This window comes from Coturnix japonica, chromosome 3, assembly GCF_054131305.1.
Source record: "Coturnix japonica strain WE chromosome 3, WE-NBRP24, whole genome shotgun sequence".
Taxonomy (NCBI): domain Eukaryota; kingdom Metazoa; phylum Chordata; class Aves; order Galliformes; family Phasianidae; genus Coturnix; species Coturnix japonica.
In genome coordinates this window covers 8,109,520-8,128,646 of record NC_140665.1, presented here as the reverse complement: position 1 = coordinate 8,128,646, position 19,127 = coordinate 8,109,520, and the positions used below count along the sequence as shown (strand labels likewise).

General features: G+C 50.2%; 2 protein-coding genes across 2 annotated transcripts; one reads left to right on the top strand and one right to left on the bottom strand.

Moving 5' to 3' along the window:
• Positions 1 to 971: 971 nt before the first annotated feature.
• LOC146761241 (uncharacterized) lies at positions 972 to 18,169 on the top strand. Its single transcript, XM_085542343.1, has 7 exons — positions 972 to 983; positions 1,100 to 1,241; positions 1,434 to 1,690; positions 1,891 to 1,976; positions 2,344 to 2,468; positions 16,098 to 16,209; positions 16,438 to 18,169. Exons 1-7 carry the CDS (start codon positions 972 to 974, stop codon positions 17,468 to 17,470), a joined length of 1,767 nt encoding a protein of 588 aa, XP_085398469.1. The 3' UTR covers positions 17,471 to 18,169.
• Positions 3,125 to 8,581, bottom strand: LOC146761242 (uncharacterized). The gene is made up of 2 exons (XM_085542598.1): positions 8,381 to 8,581; positions 3,125 to 8,257 (listed from the first exon to the last, which is right to left on the bottom strand). Exon 2 carries the CDS (start codon positions 8,031 to 8,033, stop codon positions 6,201 to 6,203), a length of 1,833 nt encoding a protein of 610 aa, XP_085398724.1. The 5' UTR covers positions 8,034 to 8,257; positions 8,381 to 8,581; the 3' UTR covers positions 3,125 to 6,200.
• Positions 18,170 to 19,127: the final 958 nt, after the last annotated feature.

The window sequence follows — 19,127 nt, the reverse complement described above, 5'->3', positions numbered from 1 at the left end:
GGCCTCTCAGGCCCCGCAGGCCAGCCAGCCATTTTGTTGCCTGGCAGTGAGCCCCGGGCAGGCTGGATGTTGGCCTGGTAGGAATCCCCAAGCTGGCCAGCCAGCTTTTGACCTTGCCAGTGTTTGCTGGCCGGCGGCGGGCTTTTGGCCTGGCAGGGCTTCCCAGGCCTGCAGGCTTCAGGCCTGGCAGGGATCCCGAAGACGGCCTGCCGGCCTTTGGCCTGGCAGACACCCCACAGCCATCTGACCAGATGACTTTTGCCTTAGGGCCTCCCCGGCCAGCTGGCTTTTGGCCTGGCTGGGCCCACTCGAGCCACCCGGCTGGCGTTCGACCTGGTATGGCTCCTTGACCTGGCTGAGTTTTGGCCTGGCAGGGCCCCTGGTCCAGATGGCTTTTGGCCTGGCAGGGTCCCCGTAACCAGCCCGCCAGCTTCTGGCCTGGCAAGGCCCCCACAGGTCAGCCAGCTGGTTCTGTCCTGGCAGGGATCCCTGGGTCTGCCGGCTGGGTTTTGGCCTGGTAGGGCTTCCCTTTCCAGACGGCCAGCTTTCATCAAAGATTTGACATCTTCCTCAAGGCCTGAGTCCAGCCAGTCTACAGAGCCCCAAGACATACCATCCAGGCTGCCACTTTTGGCCTGGGGCTCACTCCAACTTCTGAGACAGGGCACGGAAGATCAGGTCTAAAAGGGCCTGCCCAGCCAGCCGGCCGCCTTTTGGCCTGGCAGGTCTCCTCAGGCTGTCCAGCTTTGGGCCTGTAGATCCCATCTTGACCCCAGGCATCTTCTGGGCATCCCACGGGCTTCCTGTCAATGCAGTATCACTTGTGCTGGTGGTGTCGTATCTCAGGGCCGATCCAAGTCTCTGGACACCTCTAGATCCCATGAGGCTGTTTCTGCCCTGCCTGCTGCGCTGCATTTGGGAGGGCTGAGTGAAGGAGGGGACTGTGCAGCCCCTTCCCAAAGCCATTCCCTATGTCCTGCCTTGTGTCTCTGAACAGTGGGAGAGGGCTCCTAATCGCTGTCCATACACCGGATCAACTCCAGCCCTTCCTCCGGCAAGCCTATAACCCTTCCACACCTCCTTTTTCTTTCGCTTGCAGGGATTCTGGATTCCCACCTTTGGCTCCTTTGACATCATCTCCAAAGAAATCAGGGGGGTGACTCTGCAGTGGCCCGTGTTTGAGCTGGCTGCAAACCTCAAAGCCGCGCACGGCCTCCAGTCCCACGGGGAGTCCCTGCCAGGTAGGAGGGGGGATTAAACCTTTGCTGGCTTCATGGAGGGGGCAAACAGGGCCACTGCCTCCATCCTCCACCTCTCCCTCTGAGGAGCGTGTCCAAGTATAGGGCCGTTCTGGTTGATGTCCACCAGAAGCAGTTCTAGGGAAGAAGCTGTGGAACAGCAACCGTATCAACTCCGTCCCTGGCATTTTTCAGCCTACAGGAAGCTGGAGCCCCTGAAGTGCAGCCAGGTGGCCGCAGATGCCTCTCTGATCTGGCACAGAGTGCAGGCTTGTATCCAGCACACTGTGTCCCTGATCTCCGTCTGCCTGAAGAATAAGGAGAAAGTTGCCGTTGTCCTGAAGGACATTGGAGTGATCTTCATTGATGAAGTGACCTTCCAAATGAAGTTCTACTACAACTTCCTCGAGGAGCTGTCAGGGAAAGAGAACCTCAGAAAAGCTGTTCTCAAGGTGAGCTGTAGGTTTGTCTGTGGCCCGGGCAGTCCCGGGAGCCTTGCTGTGCCCACACATGGCCCACCAGGACCTGGCCATCTGCTCGGGCTGTGCAAGTGCTGTGGTGCTGTCAGCTCTCCCTGGCTTAGGCTCCTTGTGTCCCCAGTGCCTCAGCTGTGACAAGGATGTTTCACATCCTCTCTGTTCCTCCCCTGCAGGCCCCCTGGCTGATGAAGATGGTGATGTCCCGGGTGGCACCAGTGGCCTCCCTGTCACCCTCTGGCTGCCTTGTTGTCTTTCCAGAGTGAGTATGTTGGGAGCTGTAGCTGCTGCTCGATGCAGCATCTCAGCTCTCATTCCGCAGTGCTTGTTCCTTGTGTCCACGGGTGTCCTGCCCATGAGGATATCTTGTAGAATCATAGAATCATTTGAGCCAAAAGGAACCCTGAAAGAGCACCTAGTCCCACTCCCCTGCAGGGAACAGGGACACCTACCTACCGCCAGATGAGGTTGCTTTCCCCTTGTCCTATCCCAACTGACCCTGCTAAAGACTTTAGAAAGGAGTGGCCTTCATGCAGCATGAAAATGTGCCTGTGAGCACACAACCAGAGAGCAACTCAGGCTGGTGGTGCACTGCGTCACACCAATGACTGTCTTCTCCTCTCTTAAAGGTTTCAAATGGAGTTGGTGCCCAAATCACCGCCCTTCTCACGCCGCAAGTCCTCAGGAAGCGTCCCTGATGAGGGGAAACATAAGGAAGGGGGCACTTCGCCACCTCTTGCCCAGGGCAAGACAGGTAAAGCAGCTTGCAACTTCTTTCCGTGGCACAGGCAACCATCTTGAGATGGGAAGTCCCTCGCTGGCCATCAGCCAAAGGCTTCACGCCGGCTGAGCACGGCCTCATCTCATGAGGAACTGTAGGCCTTGCCAAAACTAAGATGCTGTGTGTGATGTGCTCCCATCCCTGGCTGTGGCAGGAGGATGTCGGGATCTTAGGCCCTGCCCTCCCCCAGTGGAAGGACCCGGTCCCCAAAAGTCACCCTGTCAGCTCATTATCACCACCCAGCTCTGCTTTCCCAAAGACAACATTGCTAACGCAGTCCCAGAACAGAGCTGAATTGCGGAGAGGAGGAGTGGGGCCAGAGATGGTTTCAGGGAGGCTCTGAGGGCAGTGCAGATGGCAGCAGTGGGGGGAGCAGAGCGGCCCTCTTGGATGTTTTGGCAACAGGCCGGAGCACCCCTTGTGAGTGAACCAAAGGGTTTACGATGAATCTCCTCTGTCTTCCTAATTCCAGGGAGATCTGCTGGACGGCCAACCTACGTCAGGTGCTTGAGCGCTACAAGTGTAGATGGAGAGCACTTAAGGCAGATAAGGAACCTCCTGCAGGAGGAGAGCTCTAAGTCCAGGTTGTTGCAAAACGGCGGGAGAAAAGCAGACGACCACACCTGTCATTGACATATGATCAGCTATTCTCGTTTATTCCTTGGCTGCGTGTACCTTTATAATATGGATAATTAGCTCATACATATTGCAAAAGTGGAGCTCATCATTGGTTCCCAATTACATACCATCCCCGAGTATCTTTGCAGCTTGCTGTTATCATCCTGAAAGTCACTCCCTTGCCGAGTTCACAAAACCATGGTTAGTTTCTCACCATCCCAGGGCATCCTGTTGATCTCACTGTCCTTGCAGGTGGCATGGCTGCTTGATTAACTGCACCGTGTTTACGACCCTTCTCAGCTAGCTGTAAAAAACACTCCCTACATTTTCCCCCGTTTTCTTTTAGGATGAAAAACGGTTTGATTTAACGACCAATTAATCATATTTAACAAGCAGTTCAGTTCATTTGTTCAGTCAGTTCTCATGTAGTTTTATCCTGCTTCATAGCTGCTGTTCTGTGAACTTCTAATCTGGATCCATGACTGACGCTCTGTAGAATTCTTCTTACAATACTGCCTATAGAATAGCAACACTACTTAAATTAATAACATAACTATTATAACTCAATCAAGGCCTCAATTGACAATACTCTAAAAATGAAAAAGAGACAAGTCAAATACAACATAACAACATTACTATTAAATCCACTAAAAAGAACAAACATGTTTGTACTGCAACCTAAGTTTCTGCAACCTGAAAATAAATCCGTGAGGGTCCCATTGTGTTAATCTGTAACTGATCAGGAAAAGTCTTCAATTTTCATATACTCTAATATATTGATTTTAATGACCACTAAAATTTGTGCAATAAATGCTTTTAGGATGCTCATAACCATGCTCTACCAACTGAGTTATCTGGGCTAATAATTGATTAATGATCGCACAATTTAATGGAATAGCATGTCAAATAGAACCAATTTTAGAGGACAAATGTACTAGAGTATCACTAGGGGCATTAATACTTATTGACCCTTGAGAAACAGCAAGCCATGTTGGTGGTGGATGTGACAGGTAGTGCCAGCAGGGCGTCCCCTGCTTCAAGGTGCACATTTCCTCTCTCACCCATCACAGATTCTCTCCTGCATTCAGGGTCTGAAGGATTTCTTCCAGTTGTACACCACATCCGCATGGCCAGTGCGTGATATAGAGCCCAAGTGGAACACCTGCTTGGAAAACAGAATAAACTATCAAATTTAGTTCTATTAGCGTGCACTTTTGTCTAAAATGATGCATGGTTATATTTTCAGATCCCAATTAGTTGGATGTAAAAGAGGTATCCGTTCTATGATACAGGGTCATCTCTTTACCTGGGATTCCTTTCCAGGTTTTGTCTTAGCAAATTAAGAAAAGCTAACTAATAAGCTAATAACATCATAACCAAACAGTACTAAAACATTAAAAGAGCTATTCCTGTAGATTCTAGCATTGATTAGATCAAATCCTGTTTAATACACATCTGATCTATTACTAAAATAGAAGAAGCACACAACATCCTAGCTAATGCTTTAAAATCTAAATCTTGAGACTGCATTGGTAAAACAGAAAATCACAGAATCACAGAATTATCAAGGTTGGAAAAGACCTAGAAGATCATCTAGTCCAACCATTAACAATACTTCCTGGCTAAATCATATTCCTCAGTGCCACATCCAAGCGTTTCTTGAACACTCCCATGGTCGGTGACTCCACCACCTCCCTGGGCAGTGCATTCCAATGCCTGACTACTCTTTCCGAGAAGTAATACTTCCTAATGTCCGGCCTGAATCTCCCCTGATGCAGCTTAAAACCATTCCCTCTAGTTCTATCACTATCACACACTATGTCAAACTATTACTAATATTATCTATAACACAGCAAGTTACAAAGCAATACCACTAAGTAAGAAACACACAATTACAATTACTATAAAGGCTGGATGCTATTTTCTGCCTTCAGATGAGACCGAAGATATCATGCTGGAACCCACATAGGGCCAGTCCCTGTGGAAATACGAGCATATTCACGACCCCAAGTTGTCAGTGGTAGGGAACAGTCCCAAAGTCCTGTGGCCATATTCCAAACATTAACCATAGGCTGTTCCTTTAGCACTGGGGAAGCCTCAAAATGACGATCCACATAAGCTGTATCTGTATGAACACGATTCAAAAACTTCAGCACAAGCAAAACAAGCAAAACCTTACATAATATTTTCAAAAAATTCAGCACAAGCAAAACAAGCAAAACCTTGCATAATATTTCTTGTAGTGTGTCTCCCATATTCCCCCTTTTTTGTTTAATAATAAGAATGGATTTCAATGTTTGATAAATGTGATCAGTGATAGCTTGTCCAGTGGGAGAATGAGCAATGGCTGTAGTATGTTTAACACACCCTTGGAGGAAAGTTTGAGTGGCCTTAGAGGTATATGCAGGCCCATTATCTGTTTTTGTAGCATGTGGGATTCCCATAGCAGCATAAGCAGATAACCAGTGTTTACGGGTGTCATGACTGTGTTCACCTGTATGTGCTGTGGCAAATACATAAGAAGAGTGAGTATCTATTGTTACATGTGCATATTTTAGACAGCCAAATTCAGGAACGTGAGTGACATTTGTCTGACACAGTTGAAGAGGTGCTGTGCCACATGGATGTGTCCCAATTTGAGGCAAAGAGGTATCAGTCAAATTATGTAGCCGGTATTCAATCATAAACACAGCGTATTGCATAGCAGAGAGGATCATTCTTAACACAGTTTTCCAATCGTGAGGGGTCATAGCGCAACTGTCACTGTTTGCAACCAAAAGATTGTATGTAAAGGCTGACTGAACTCTGTATGTTCTCACTGACTCCCTTAGCTCCTTCTCTGCCTCACAAGGCAGGGATTCCAAATGGGGGACCTGATTAGGAAAGGTTTGCAACGTGTCAGCATCACCCCTTAATACTGTTTCTTTTCTGCCTTGTTCTAAGACATCACAGTATGCTGTAGGGAAATTTGTCATTCCTGCTCCAAACAAAGTATCAAGAGAAAATGCGTCCGATTCGCTTTCTGGATCTACAGGACCTGGGTCACAACGATCCTCTGGTTTCGGTCCATCCGCGTCTTTAACCACGTTATACACGGGCTGCACAGACGCAGCCGCGCACGACGAGGGGGGGGGCGGCATGGCGAGGCGCAGAGAATGACGTGGGCGAAGCAGAGGGAGGGGGGGCCGTAGAGACCGACAACGCGGCGAGAGACTTGTGCGGGGGGGCAGGCGGCCGCTGGCTGGGAACGGCAGCTTGTATCGGAGCGCGGCCGCTGTTCTTTCTTGCGCTGGGCTGGAGGTTTCTTGACCGGCGACGGCAGGTGACGGTGTTGTGGTTGTCCGAGCGGCAGTTCTGGCACCACACACCGACAGCTTGGCAATTCCGTCGCAAATGTCCTTTAACGCCGCACCGGAAACATTTAAAAGAGGTGCTTGGGCCTGTATTGGTTACCGCAGACGCTTGTAAGGGTGCAAGAGCTGCTAACACTTGATTCTGGGAAGCCTCAGCCTGTGCCTTTAATCCTGCCCCTAGCTCTTTAATAGCCTCAACTATGAAAGCCTGAGCCCCCGTGGGCACACTCGATAATCTGTCTAACGCCTCCTCTATTGTCCAGTTACTCCTCAAAGTACTTAGAATGCCACGAGCTGTAGCATTACAATTCTGAAGTGCACAATGTTTTAGCATTATTTCCCTCATGTACTCTGGTACTCCAGCCTTCTCTATGGCTCCAGCTACCTTATCTATGAACGCTCCAAAATCCTCATTTCTTCCCTGCTGGATTCCCATATAAGACGGCAGCCCACCTGGTGCCTTGATCTTATCCATAGCCTGCCTGGCCAGATACATTGACTCTCTACATTTAACTGGTCCTAATAAAGCCTGGGCCTCCGTCCGGATGAAAGGACCCATCCCTAAAAGTTCTTCAACGGTGACATTATACAAGGGATCTCCGGGCTGCCTAACTATCGCAACGCTCTGTTGGCACATCTCTTCCCAATAAGCATTAAATAGCAATTGTTCGTGCTGTGAAAAAATCAACCTAGCTATAGCCCGACAATCAGATGGCAACAAAACCTGAGTACTCCAGATATAATCCAGTGTCTGTCTCGCTGGCTCACTTTTTACTCCAAACTGACTGACCTTAGACCGCAATTGTGACAACAACTTCCAATCTAAAGCACTGATAACAGCCTGTGTCCCGCCTGCAGCATTAGGCGAATACCCCACCGACAGCACCGCCTGTCGCACCGCTTCCAACGCCTCACCGTCTCCCGCTTCTAAACAAGCCCGCGCCAGCGCAGCCCAAGCCCCCCCCCGCTCCCGCGCGACGGCCTCCGCCAGGTCACTCTGTGCCCCAGGGAGCGGCTCATTGCAAAGGGGGGTCGAGGGGGCCGGCTGTAGCGCCATGGTCGATGCAGGCGGCTCGTCTGATACAGACGTACCGGGAGACGGAGACGGGGCACTCGGCTCCGCAGCCACCGGCAACGCAGGCTCGGAGGCCGGCGGCAACTTTACGGTGGACAAAGCAGGGGACACCGGGCAATCTGACCATTCATTATAATTCTTATTCCTCCCCTGCACAGCACTAGCTTGTTCTGCCGCTTCCTTTTCTGCCTGATGTAGCAACAAATCATTATAAACCATACGCCACCATTTCCCGCATTTTTTAGCTGTTTTATCCCCATCTAATATTCCCTGAAAAATTGCATCTCCAAATTTACGCCACTCAGCAAGATCATGCACTAAATGCGGATTCTGAAATAACCCTTTAGCATACCCATACGCTAATAACTCAGGGAGTTCCTTTTGCAAGTCTGTCCCCTTAACCTGACACTTTCTTTTCAAAAGGCAAGAAAATACCTGACACCTTTTCTTAAAAAAGCAAGAAAATAATTCATAAACTGCTTGCCTTCCCATACCTATTTGTCAGCACGCTGTTGCAGCCTTAAAGGACGTCGTCGGCCCGTATCGGCTAGGCCCTTCTATAAGGTCACGTAGAGCACCTGCACCTTCTTTTCCTGGCGCATGCTATCCCTGCTGCTTAAGGATCCGAACACCTTCGCCGCTGCAATCCTTCCTGGTAGGCCATGTCGGGGTCACCAATTGTTGCAAAACGGCGGGAGAAAAGCAGACGACCACACCTGTCATTGACATATGATCAGCTATTCTCGTTTATTCCTTGGCTGCGTGTACCTTTATAATATGGATAATTAGCTCATACATATTGCAAAAGTGGAGCTCATCATTGGTTCCCAATTACATACCATCCCCGAGTATCTTTGCAGCTTGCTGTTATCATCCTGAAAGTTACTCCCTTGCCGAGTTCACAAAACCATGGTTAGTTTCTCACCATCCCAGGGCATCCTGTTGATCTCACTGTCCTTGCAGGTGGCATGGCTGCTTGATTAACTGCACCGTGTTTACGACCCTTCTCAGCTAGCTGTAAAAAACACTCCCTACACAGGTGAGGCCAGAGGCTCTGGGTTGGGATGTGCATGGGGGGTAGTTTACTGAGCCAACGAGAGCCCGTTCCCTAACCCCAAATGGTCACTGTTTGTGGCTGCCCAACGGTGCTGAAGACAGCACCCAGAGTGCTGGCATGGGGAAGCCAAGGGTCCTGGCTCAGGCTTGCAGGATGCAGCCCTAAAGTCATCACCCACTCAGGCAGACCCCTCTTGCTCTGTCCTTTCAGACTGCTGCCAGAGATCCAGGCAATGCCTAAAGCCCCAGAGCAGCCTGTGAGCTGTGAGATGCAGGACCAGGCAGGAACCGGAAACCAAGATGAACTTGGCCAAGCACAGAGAACTCAATGTGTGAGGTTCCATTCTGAAGAACAGGCAGCGGAAAACGACCACCATGAGGGTGCACGGTTGAAAGTGAAAACCAAGACCTCACACCCTCGGGGCATCTTGAGGAAGTCACCATCTTCCAGAAAAGATTCCACATCTTCCTCAGGGGCTGAGTCCAGCCAGTCCTTGTAGACCAAAGACAGACCTTCCAGGCTGGCACTTCTGGCTAAGGATTCATTCAAACTTAACCAGGAGAGGATGAGGCGAGCAAAGGAGAAACGTGAGAAGGAGACCGAAGACAGACCAACCAGGCTGCCACCTGTGGCTCAGGATTCATTCAAACTTAACAAGGAGAGGATGAGCCGAGCGCAGGATGAACGTGAGAAGGAGACCAAAGACAGACCAACCAGGCTGGCACTTCGGGCTAAGGATTCATTCAAACTTCACAAGGAGAGGCTGAGGCGAGCAAAGGATGAACATGAGAAGGAGACCAAAGGCAGACCATCCAGGCGGGCACGTCTAGATCACGTTTCATTCAATCTTAACGAGGAGAGGATGAGACGAGCACAGGATGAACGTGAGAAGAAGACCAAAGGCAGACCATCCAGGCAGGCACGTCTAGCTCACGTTTCATTCAATCTTCCCGAGGAGAAGAAGAGACGAGCAAAGGATGAACGTGAGAAGGAGACCAAAGGCAGACCACCCAGGCGGGCACATCTGCCTCAGGTTTCATCCAGACTTTGCAAGGAGAGAAAGAGGCAAGCGCAGGATGAACGTGAGGAGCCAGCAGCATCTACATCTCCTGATGACTCCAGGCTGTCTGAGGAGTCCTCCAGTGACAGCTCTGGATGGGTGCCACCCAGAAATAAACTAATATGGACTCAGAACAACATACACCCACCTGTCAGGCATGGCACACCCTACCCAGTCTGGTGAGGTGCCCAGGACAGACCGAGAACCACCTGAGACTGCAAAACAGATGCGGGAATACCATCTGCATCATATCTAAAACGAGACCAGGCTGCCCAGGGCCCCATCCAACCTGGCCTTGAACATCTCCAGGGATGGGACATCTACAACCTCTCTGGGCATCTGGTTCCAGAATCCCACCCACTCTCTCTGGAAATAATTTCTCCCGGATATCCACTCTTAACCTCCCCTCCCTCAACCCAAAACCACTTCCCCTTGTCCTGCCATTATCTGCCCTTGTAAAGAGTTGGCTCCCCTCCTGTATGTAAACTCCCCTTATGTACTGGAAGGCCGCAATGAGGTCACCCTGTAGCCTTCTCTTCTCCAGGCCAAACAAGAAGATCTAGAGTGAAATGTAGAGGGGAAAAACAGCCAATAAAGCTTTATCAAGGGCCTATCCCTTATAAATCCCCAAAATGTCTGTGGAAGTGTCATTGTGTCTTTTTACGGCAGCTCTTGTGCTGGTGGAGGGGAAAAGAATTGCGAGAGGGCACCAGAACAACTGATGATGCTCCTCATAAGGCCTGTGCTCCAGACCCTTCACCAGCTTTGTCGCCCTCTTTGAACACACCCCAGGCACTCGATCATAGAAGGTCAGGTTGGTCAAGCTGGATCTGCCTATTTTGAAGCCGTGCTGGCTAGGCCTGATGCCCTGTTCCCCTGCATGTGTGGAGTGATCTCCCTCAAGACAATCTGCTCCATAACCTTCCCCGTCACCGAAGTCAGGCTAACAGGCCTGTAGTTCCCTGAGTTCTCCTTACAACCCTTCCTGTAGATGGGAGTCATACTGGCAAGCCTCCAGTCTTCTGGGACCTCACCAGTCAACAAGGAGTGCTGATAGTTGATTGAAAGCGGCTTGGCTTCCATCCATCCAACACATCCATCCATCCATATCTCAGTCCATCTATCTTTCTATCAGGGCTAGTACTGTTCTACCCCTGCCCTGGGTTCAGTGTATGATCCATGCTGGTGAGGTTTGGTGTGCAGTGTTGTGAAGGCAGGGGAAGTGGAGGATGAAGGAGGAGATCAGAGCTGTGCGATACAGCAAAAATAAATGCTTATCTCTCAGTATCTTCTGGAATCTGAAAGCCACACTGTAACTCACACAGCGTCCCTTGTCCACAAGGTAAAACAAATAGCCCTGTGGGGGAACAGCCCTTACCTAAACCTGAAGGGGAGGCAGATTTGATCTCAATGCAACCATTCAGGTGTGAGACCTGAACTACCTCCTTGGTACAGGCTCAGAACCTCAGTCTGATGAAAACCAAAGTGTTCCCCTCTCTTTGCCTAGTCTACAGCCTCCAGTGACAAGAACTACTCACACACTAAAGCATTTTCTCTCTCAAGACCATTAGCTTGTCCTTTATGCTTGAGAGCTACGGACAACTTATCTTTGCCAACATCAGAAGATAAAGTGGCTGTTCATGTTGGCTCAGTGAGTTGCAGAAATAGGAAAAAAAATGACCTTCTGTGTCGTGTGTTCCTCCCAGAGAAAGCAGGAACAAAGGCTTGATGTTTTATTTGCAAACCACTACACATGTAGGTCTCACAGTGCACTGGTCCTGCAAACCAGGACAGCCTCTCTCCTTCCACATCCCCAACGCAGATGCATCCAGCAATGCCATCCCTCCTCAGCATTTATGGATTGAAAAGTCTTCTGAAGGGAAATTTCCTTCCAACTCATTTACTCCCGAGGCAAATGACTGTGCTGTGGGTGTAAGGCATGGTCCTGTCACAGAATCACAGAATTGTAGGAAGGGACCTCTAGAGATCGAGTCCAACCCCCCTGCCAAAGCAGGTTCCCTACACCACGTCGCACAGGTAGGCGTCCAAGAGGGTCTTAAATATCTCCAGAGAAGGAGATTCCACCACCTCCCTGGGCAGCCTGTTCCAGTGCTCCGTCACCCTCACTGTAAAGAAGTTCTTTCGCACATTCGTGCGGAACTTCCTATGCTGTACTTTCATCCCATTACCCCTAGTCCTGTCCCCACACTACTGAAAAGAGACCAGCCTCACCACTATGGCTCCCACACCTCAGGTATTTATAAAACTGGATCAAGTCCCCACTCAGCCTTCTTTTCGCAGGGCTAAACAGACCCAGTTCCCTAAGGTTCTCCTCATAGGGGAGATGCTTCAGGCCCTTCACCATCTTTGTGGCCCTCTGCTGGACTCTTTCCAAGAGATCCCTGTCTTTTTTGTACTGGGGAGCCCAGAACTGGACACAATATTCCAGATGAGGCCTTACGAGGGCAAAGTAGATGGGAGGATCACCTCCCTCGACCTGCTGGCCATGCTCTTTCTAATGCACCCCAGAATGCCATTGGCCTTTTTGGCCACGAGAGAACACTGACGGCTCATGGCCAACCTGCCGTCCACCAGGACACCCAGGTCCCTCTCTGCAGAGCTCCCCTCCAGCAGGTCATCCCCCAACCTTTACTAGTGTATGCAATTACTCCTCCTTAGGTGCAAGACTCTACACTTGCTTTTGTTGACCCTCATCTGGTTTCTTACTGCCCAGCTCTCCAGCCTGTCCAGGTCTCGCTGAATGGCAGCACAGCCTTCAGGCGTGTCAGCCAATTCTCCCAACTTCGTATCATCAGCAAACATGCTGAGGGTGGTCACTATCCCCTCATCAAGGTCGTTGATGAAGATGTTGAACAAGACTGGACCCAGCACAGACCCCTGTGGGACGCCGCTAGTTACAGGCCTCCAGCCAGACACCGCACCGCCAACGACAACCCTCTGCACTCTGCCAGACAGCCAGTTCTCAACCCACTTCACCGTCCGCTCACCTATCCCATACTTCCTCAGCTTTGTTACAAGGATGTCATGGGGGACAGTAACAAAAGCCTTACTGAAATCAAGGTAGACTACATCCACCACCTTCCCCCTGTCCACCCAGCTAGTGACATCAATGTCAGAGAGCTGGCAGTTGCCACATCCTTTGGCAGGCAAGAATCAGCTCCCTCCCCAGTATCAACATACCATGCCATCCTTAGCAAACACCAGACACTGATTTTGGCTATGATTTGGTGCATCCGAAGAGATAGGCTGGAACAACATGCAGTCAAGAACCATGGACTTCAAGTGAACAGGAAATCCAGTCTAGGCATGGCAAAGTGTGTGGCCATCCATTGTCTCTTTGGCTGCCTTTCTGTCTTTTTTGTTCCCCAGAGCAATGCATTCCAGAAATGCACAACCTAATAACTCTGACACCAGGTTTAAGTCTAAGACCGCCATCATTGCAACTGTCAGCTTGTGCCACAATATTCACCAACCCACGTCCAAGTGTGTGTACAAACACACAGAGATATCCATAGACAAGGATATATTAGTCCTTCTTTTGAGCAGGTGTTGAAATTACATGGCTGCTATGCTCAGATGGACAAAGTGGGGGTTTCTGTGCGTGTGTGCTTCTGTGCAAACCTCACCTTCAAAAACTCAGTATCTTTTTGACAGTAAATAGGCTAATCCCCAAACTGAAGGATGAGAGAAGGGCCCCACAGTAAGGGAGAGAAAGAAACTGTCACATAAACTGGGATTCTGCAAGTCAGTTCATGTAGACTACAGGGAAGCCTGTACTTGTGAAATGGTCCCTTGTGCTGCAAGAATCCCTCTGACTTTCTCACACTGTACAGAGACACAGCTAATAAATAAAGAACAGACCTTGTCCTAGGCCATGAAAAGGCAGGTGTGCACGAAGCAAAGCAAAGGGAAGTGCATGCATGCTTCCAAAGCAAAGGCAGGAAGGAGCTTGCAATGCATAGGCAGGCAGGTGCTTGCTTAGTGAAGACAGGTAAGGACATGCTTGCTTGCCTAGCAAGGCAGGCAAGTGTTTGCTTGCTTAGATGCATGCTTCTGAAGCAAAGGCATATAGGGGCTTGCAAAGCAATGGTAGGCATGTGTTTGTGTGGCAAAGCGTCTCACTCCAATTTATAGGAGAGAGGAGAGGTTCTTTTAAAATACACATACCCAACATTGAAATTAAGACACAGCAGGTCAAATGTGAGCCCAACCAGTTTGTTACAAATCCTAGTTGCTTAGGGGTATGGGGAAGGGAAGATGGACTCTCCGAAGTCCTTAGTTTAGTGAGGGCCTTTTATCCCCCATTTCTCTGTTGTTTTTGTTTCTTCTTTTCTCTGTTAGTGTGACACACCTGGCCCAACAGATAAGCCAGCAGGGAGTGGTGCCTTGGTTACCATGCACAAGCATTGTCGCCTTTCGCAGTGCTCAGCTCCTTCAAGCTGCACCCCCCACCCCCCCCCCCCCCGCCTCCCCTTGAAGCTGAAGTTCTGTGGCATGGTGTGTTTCCAGGTTTGGATGGGAACATGGGCTATTTTCTGTATACCCTGGTCATTTTGTTTAGCAGCTTTAGTTATCATCAATCTTTAGACAACAATTAGAGCCATTCAGTTTGCCACAGACACCACCTGGTGACTCCTCAGGAGTGGTGACATGAATGTGATGGAACAGATAGAAGAGGGAAAGTGAAGAGACACAGGAAAGCAGGTGAATAATCATACATCTAACAATAGCTATACCAACTAATAAAAATAATACCTTAGGAAAGGACAGATGTCCACTTTGACAGTACTCAGACTTGCCAGATAACATTTTCAAAGATGATCTAGTGTCTTCTCAGGACTGTAGATAAAGCAAATACGTTTTTTGACAAAAAGGGGTGAAATAAGGGGTCAGAAGGAATGGTGTCGCTGTGCAGGGAGTACCAGTAACCCAGGATGACCTGCAAAAACTCAGAACCCAAGTGTGAAGTTGAACAGATTCAGCAAATCATGCTTCTGGTTATGTATGCAGCAAGGTCCCTTCCTCCTTGCTAGGGGCCCAGCAAGACCCTTCCTTCTGGGTTTCTGCCTATGAAGCCCTCCTGCTTCTAGGTTTTGGCCCACCAAGGCCTCTTCCTTCTGGGTAACAGCCCAGCAAAGATGCATTCCACTTGGGATCTGGGACACCAAACCCCCTTCCTTCTGTATTTTGGACCAGAAAATCCCATTCCTTCTTATGCTTTACCCAACAAGCTCCCTTTCTTCTGGGTTTTGGTCCAGCAAGCCCCTTCTGTCTGCACTTCGCACCAGCCAGCCCACTTCCATGTGGCATGGAGCCCAACAAGCCCCCATCCATCTGGGTTTCAACATGTCAAGCCCCCCTCCTTCTGAATTTCTGTTCAGGAAGACTTCCTTTTGGGTTTTGGTCCAGCAAGCCCCTTCTGTCTGTGCTTTGCACCAACAAGCTGGCTTCCTTTTCTGTTATGGCCCAGCAATACACCTCCCTTCTGGGTACTGGCCCACCAAGTGTGCTTCTTCTGGTTTGCACCCCAGACAGCCCATTTCCTTCATTTCAGCCCAGCAAGCCACTTTCCTTCTGGTTTAGGGTCAGAAATCTCCCTTCCTTCTGGCTTTCTACCCTACAAGACTCCTTCCTTCAGGCTTTTGGCACAGCAAGTCCAATTACTTCTGGTTTTTGTACAAGCAAGCCCCCTTTCATTTGGATTTCTGTCCAGCAACTCATTCCTTCTCAGTTTCTATCCAGCAATGTCTGTCGCTTATGGATTTCCACACAGCCAGCTCCATTCCTTCTACATTTATCTCCAGAAAAAATCCCTTCTTTTTGGTTTGGGCATAGCAAGCAAGTCCTCAGGAAGCGTCCCTGATGAGGGGAAACATAAGGAAGGGGGCACTTCTCCACCTCTTGCCCAGGGCAAGACAGGTAAAGCAGCTTGCAACTTCTTTCCGTGGCACGGGCAACCATCTTGAGATGGGAATTCCCTCGCTGGCCATCAGCCAAAGGCTTCACGCTGGCTGAGCACGGCCTCATCTCATGAGGAACTGTAGGCCTTGCCAAAACTAAGATGCTGTGTGTGACATGCTCCTATCCCCAGCTGTGGCAGGAGGATGTCGGGATCTTAGGCCCTGCCCTCCCCCAGTGGAAGGACCCGGTCCCCAAAAGTCACCCTGTCAGCTCATTATCACCACCCAGCTCTGCTTTCCCAAAGACAACATTGCTAACACAGTCCCAGAACAGAGCTGAATTGCGGAGAGGAGGAGTGGGGCCAGAGATGATTTCAGGGAGGCTCTGAGGGCAGTGCAGATGGCAGCAGTGGGGGGAGCAGAGCGGCCCTCTTGGATGTTTTGGCAACAGGCCGGAGCACCCCTTGTGAGTGAACCAAAGGGTTTACGATGAATCTCCTCTGTCTTCCTAATTCCAGGGAGATCTGCTGGACGGCCAACCTACGTCAGGTGCTTGAGCACTACAAGTGTAGATGGAGAGCACTTAAGGCGGATAAGGTACCTCCTGCAGAAGGAGAGCTCTAAGTCCAGGTGAGGCCAGAGGCTCTGGGTTGGGATGTGCATGGGGGGTAGTTTACTGAGCCAACGAGAGCCCGTTCCCTAACCCCAAATGGTCACTGTTTGTGGCTGCCCAACGGTGCTGAAGACAGCACCCAGAGTGCTGGCATGGGGAAGCCAAGGGTCCTGGCTCAGGCTTGCAGGATGCAGCCCTAAAGTCATCACCCACTCAGGCAGACCCCTCTTGCTCTGTCCTTTCAGACTGCTGCCAGAGATCCAGGCAATGCCTAAAGCCCCAGAGCAGCCTGTGAGCTGTGAGATGCAGGGCCAGGCAGGAACCGGAAACCAAGATGAACTTGGCCAAGCACAGAGAACTCAATGTGTGAGGTTCCATTCTGAAGAACAGGCAGCGGAAAACGACCACCATGAGGGTGCACGGTTGAAAGTGAAAACCAAGACCTCACACCCTCGGGGCATCTTGAGGAAGTCACCATCTTCCAGAAAAGATTCCACATCTTCCTCAGGGCCTGAGTCCAGCCAGTCCATGGAGACCAAAGGCAGACCTTCCAGGCCGGCACTTCGGGCTAAGGATTCATTCAAACTTAACCAGGAGAGGATGAGGCGAGCAAAGGAGAAACGTGAGAAGGAGACCGAAGACAGACCAACCAGGCTGCCACCTGTGGCTCAGGATTCATTCAAACTTCACAAGGAGAGGATGAGCCGAGCGCAGGATGAACGTGAGAAGGAGACCAAAGACAGACCAACCAGGCTGGCACTTCGGGCTAAGGATTCATTCAAACTTCACAAGGAGAGGCTGAGGCGAGCAAAGGATGAACGTGAGAAGGAGACCAAAGGCAGACCATCCAGGCGGGCACGTCTAGATCACGTTTCATTCAATCTTAACGAGGAGAGGATGAGACGAGCACAGGATGAACGTGAGAAGAAGACCAAAGGCAGACCATCCAGGCGGGCACGTCTAGCTCACGTTTCATTCAATCTTCCCGAGGAGAAGAAGAGACGAGCAAAGGATGAACGTGAGAAGGAGACCAAAGGCAGACCACCCAGGCGGGCACATCTGCCTCAGGTTTCATCCAGACTTTGCAAGGAGAGAAAGAGGCAAGCGCAGGATGAACGTGAGGAGCCAGCAGCATCTACATCTCCTGATGACTCCAGGCTGTCTGAGGAGTCCTCCAGTGACAGCTCTGGATGGGTGCCACCCAGAAATAAACTAATATGGACTCAGAACAACATACACCCACCTGTCAGGCATGGCACACCCTACCCAGTCTGGTGAGGTGCCCAGGACAGACCGAGAACCACCTGAGACTGCAAAACAGATGCGGGAATACCATCTGCATCATATCTAAAACGAGACCAGGCTGCCCAGGGCCCCATCCAACCTGGCCTTGAACATCTCCAGGGATGGGACATCTACAACCTCTCTGGGCATCTGGTTCCAGAATCCCACCCACTCTCTCTGGAAATAATTTCTCCCGGATATCCACTCTTAACCTCCCCTCCCTCAACCCAAAACCACTTCCCCTTGTCCTGCCATTATCTGCCCTTGTAAAGAGTTGGCTCCCCTCCTGTATGTAAACTCCCCTTATGTACTGGAAGGCCGCAATGAGGTCACCCTGTAGCCTTCTCTTCTCCAGGCCAAACAAGAAGATCTAGAGTGAAATGTAGAGGGGAAAAACAGCCAATAAAGCTTTATCAAGGGCCTATCCCTTATAAATCCCCAAAATGTCTGTGGAAGTGTCATTGTGTCTTTTTACGGCAGCTCTTGTGCTGGTGGAGGGGAAAAGAATTGCGAGAGGGCACCAGAACAACTGATGATGCTCCTCATAAGGCCTGTGCTCCAGACCCTTCACCAGCTTTGTCGCCCTCTTTGAAATAAGGGGTCAGAAGGAATGGTGTCGCTGTGCAGGGAGTACCAGTAACCCAGGATGACCTGCAAAAACTCAGAACCCAAGTGTGAAGTTGAACAGATTCAGCAAATCATGCTTCTGGTTATGTATGCAGCAAGGTCCCTTCCTCCTTGCTAGGGGCCCAGCAAGACCCTTCCTTCTGGGTTTCTGCCTATGAAGCCCTCCTGCTTCTAGGTTTTGGCCCACCAAGGCCTCTTCCTTCTGGGTAACAGCCCAGCAAAGATGCATTCCACTTGGGATTTGGGACACCAAACCCCCTTCCTTCTGTATTTTGGACCAGAAAATCCCATTCCTTCTTATGCTTTACCCAACAAGCTCCCTTTCTTCTGGGTTTTGGTCCAGCAAGCCCCTTCTGTCTGCACTTCGCACCAGCCAGCCCACTTCCATGTGGCATGGAGCCCAACAAGCCCCCATCCATCTGGGTTTCAACATGTCAAGCCCCCCTCCTTCTGAATTTCTGTTCAGGAAGATTTCCTTTTGGGTTTTGGTCCAGCAAGCCCCTTCTGTCTGTGCTTTGCACCAACAAGCTGGCTTCCTTTTCTGTTATGGCCCAGCAATACACCTCCCTTCTGGGTACTGGCCCACCAAGTGTGCTTCTTCTGGTTTGCACCCCAGACAGCCCATTTCCTTCATTTCAGCCCAGCAAGCCACTTTCCTTCTGGTTTAGGGTCAGAAATCTCCCTTCCTTCTGGCTTTCTACCCTACAAGACTCCTTCCTTCAGGCTTTTGGCACAGCAAGTCCAATTACTTCTGGTTTTTGTACAAGCAAGCCCCCTTTCATTTGGATTTCTGTCCAGCAACTCATTCCTTCTCAGTTTCTATCCAGCAATGTCTGTCGCTTATGGATTTCCACACAGCCAGCTCCATTCCTTCTACATTTCACTCCAGAAAAAATCCCTTCTTTTTGGTTTGGGCATAGCAAGCACCCTTCATTTTGCTTTGTGGCGCAGCCCACCCACAACAATGCGCTAAGGTCACCCTCTCCCGTGCTCCATTTTAAGTTTGCCATAGACAAACTGGTAA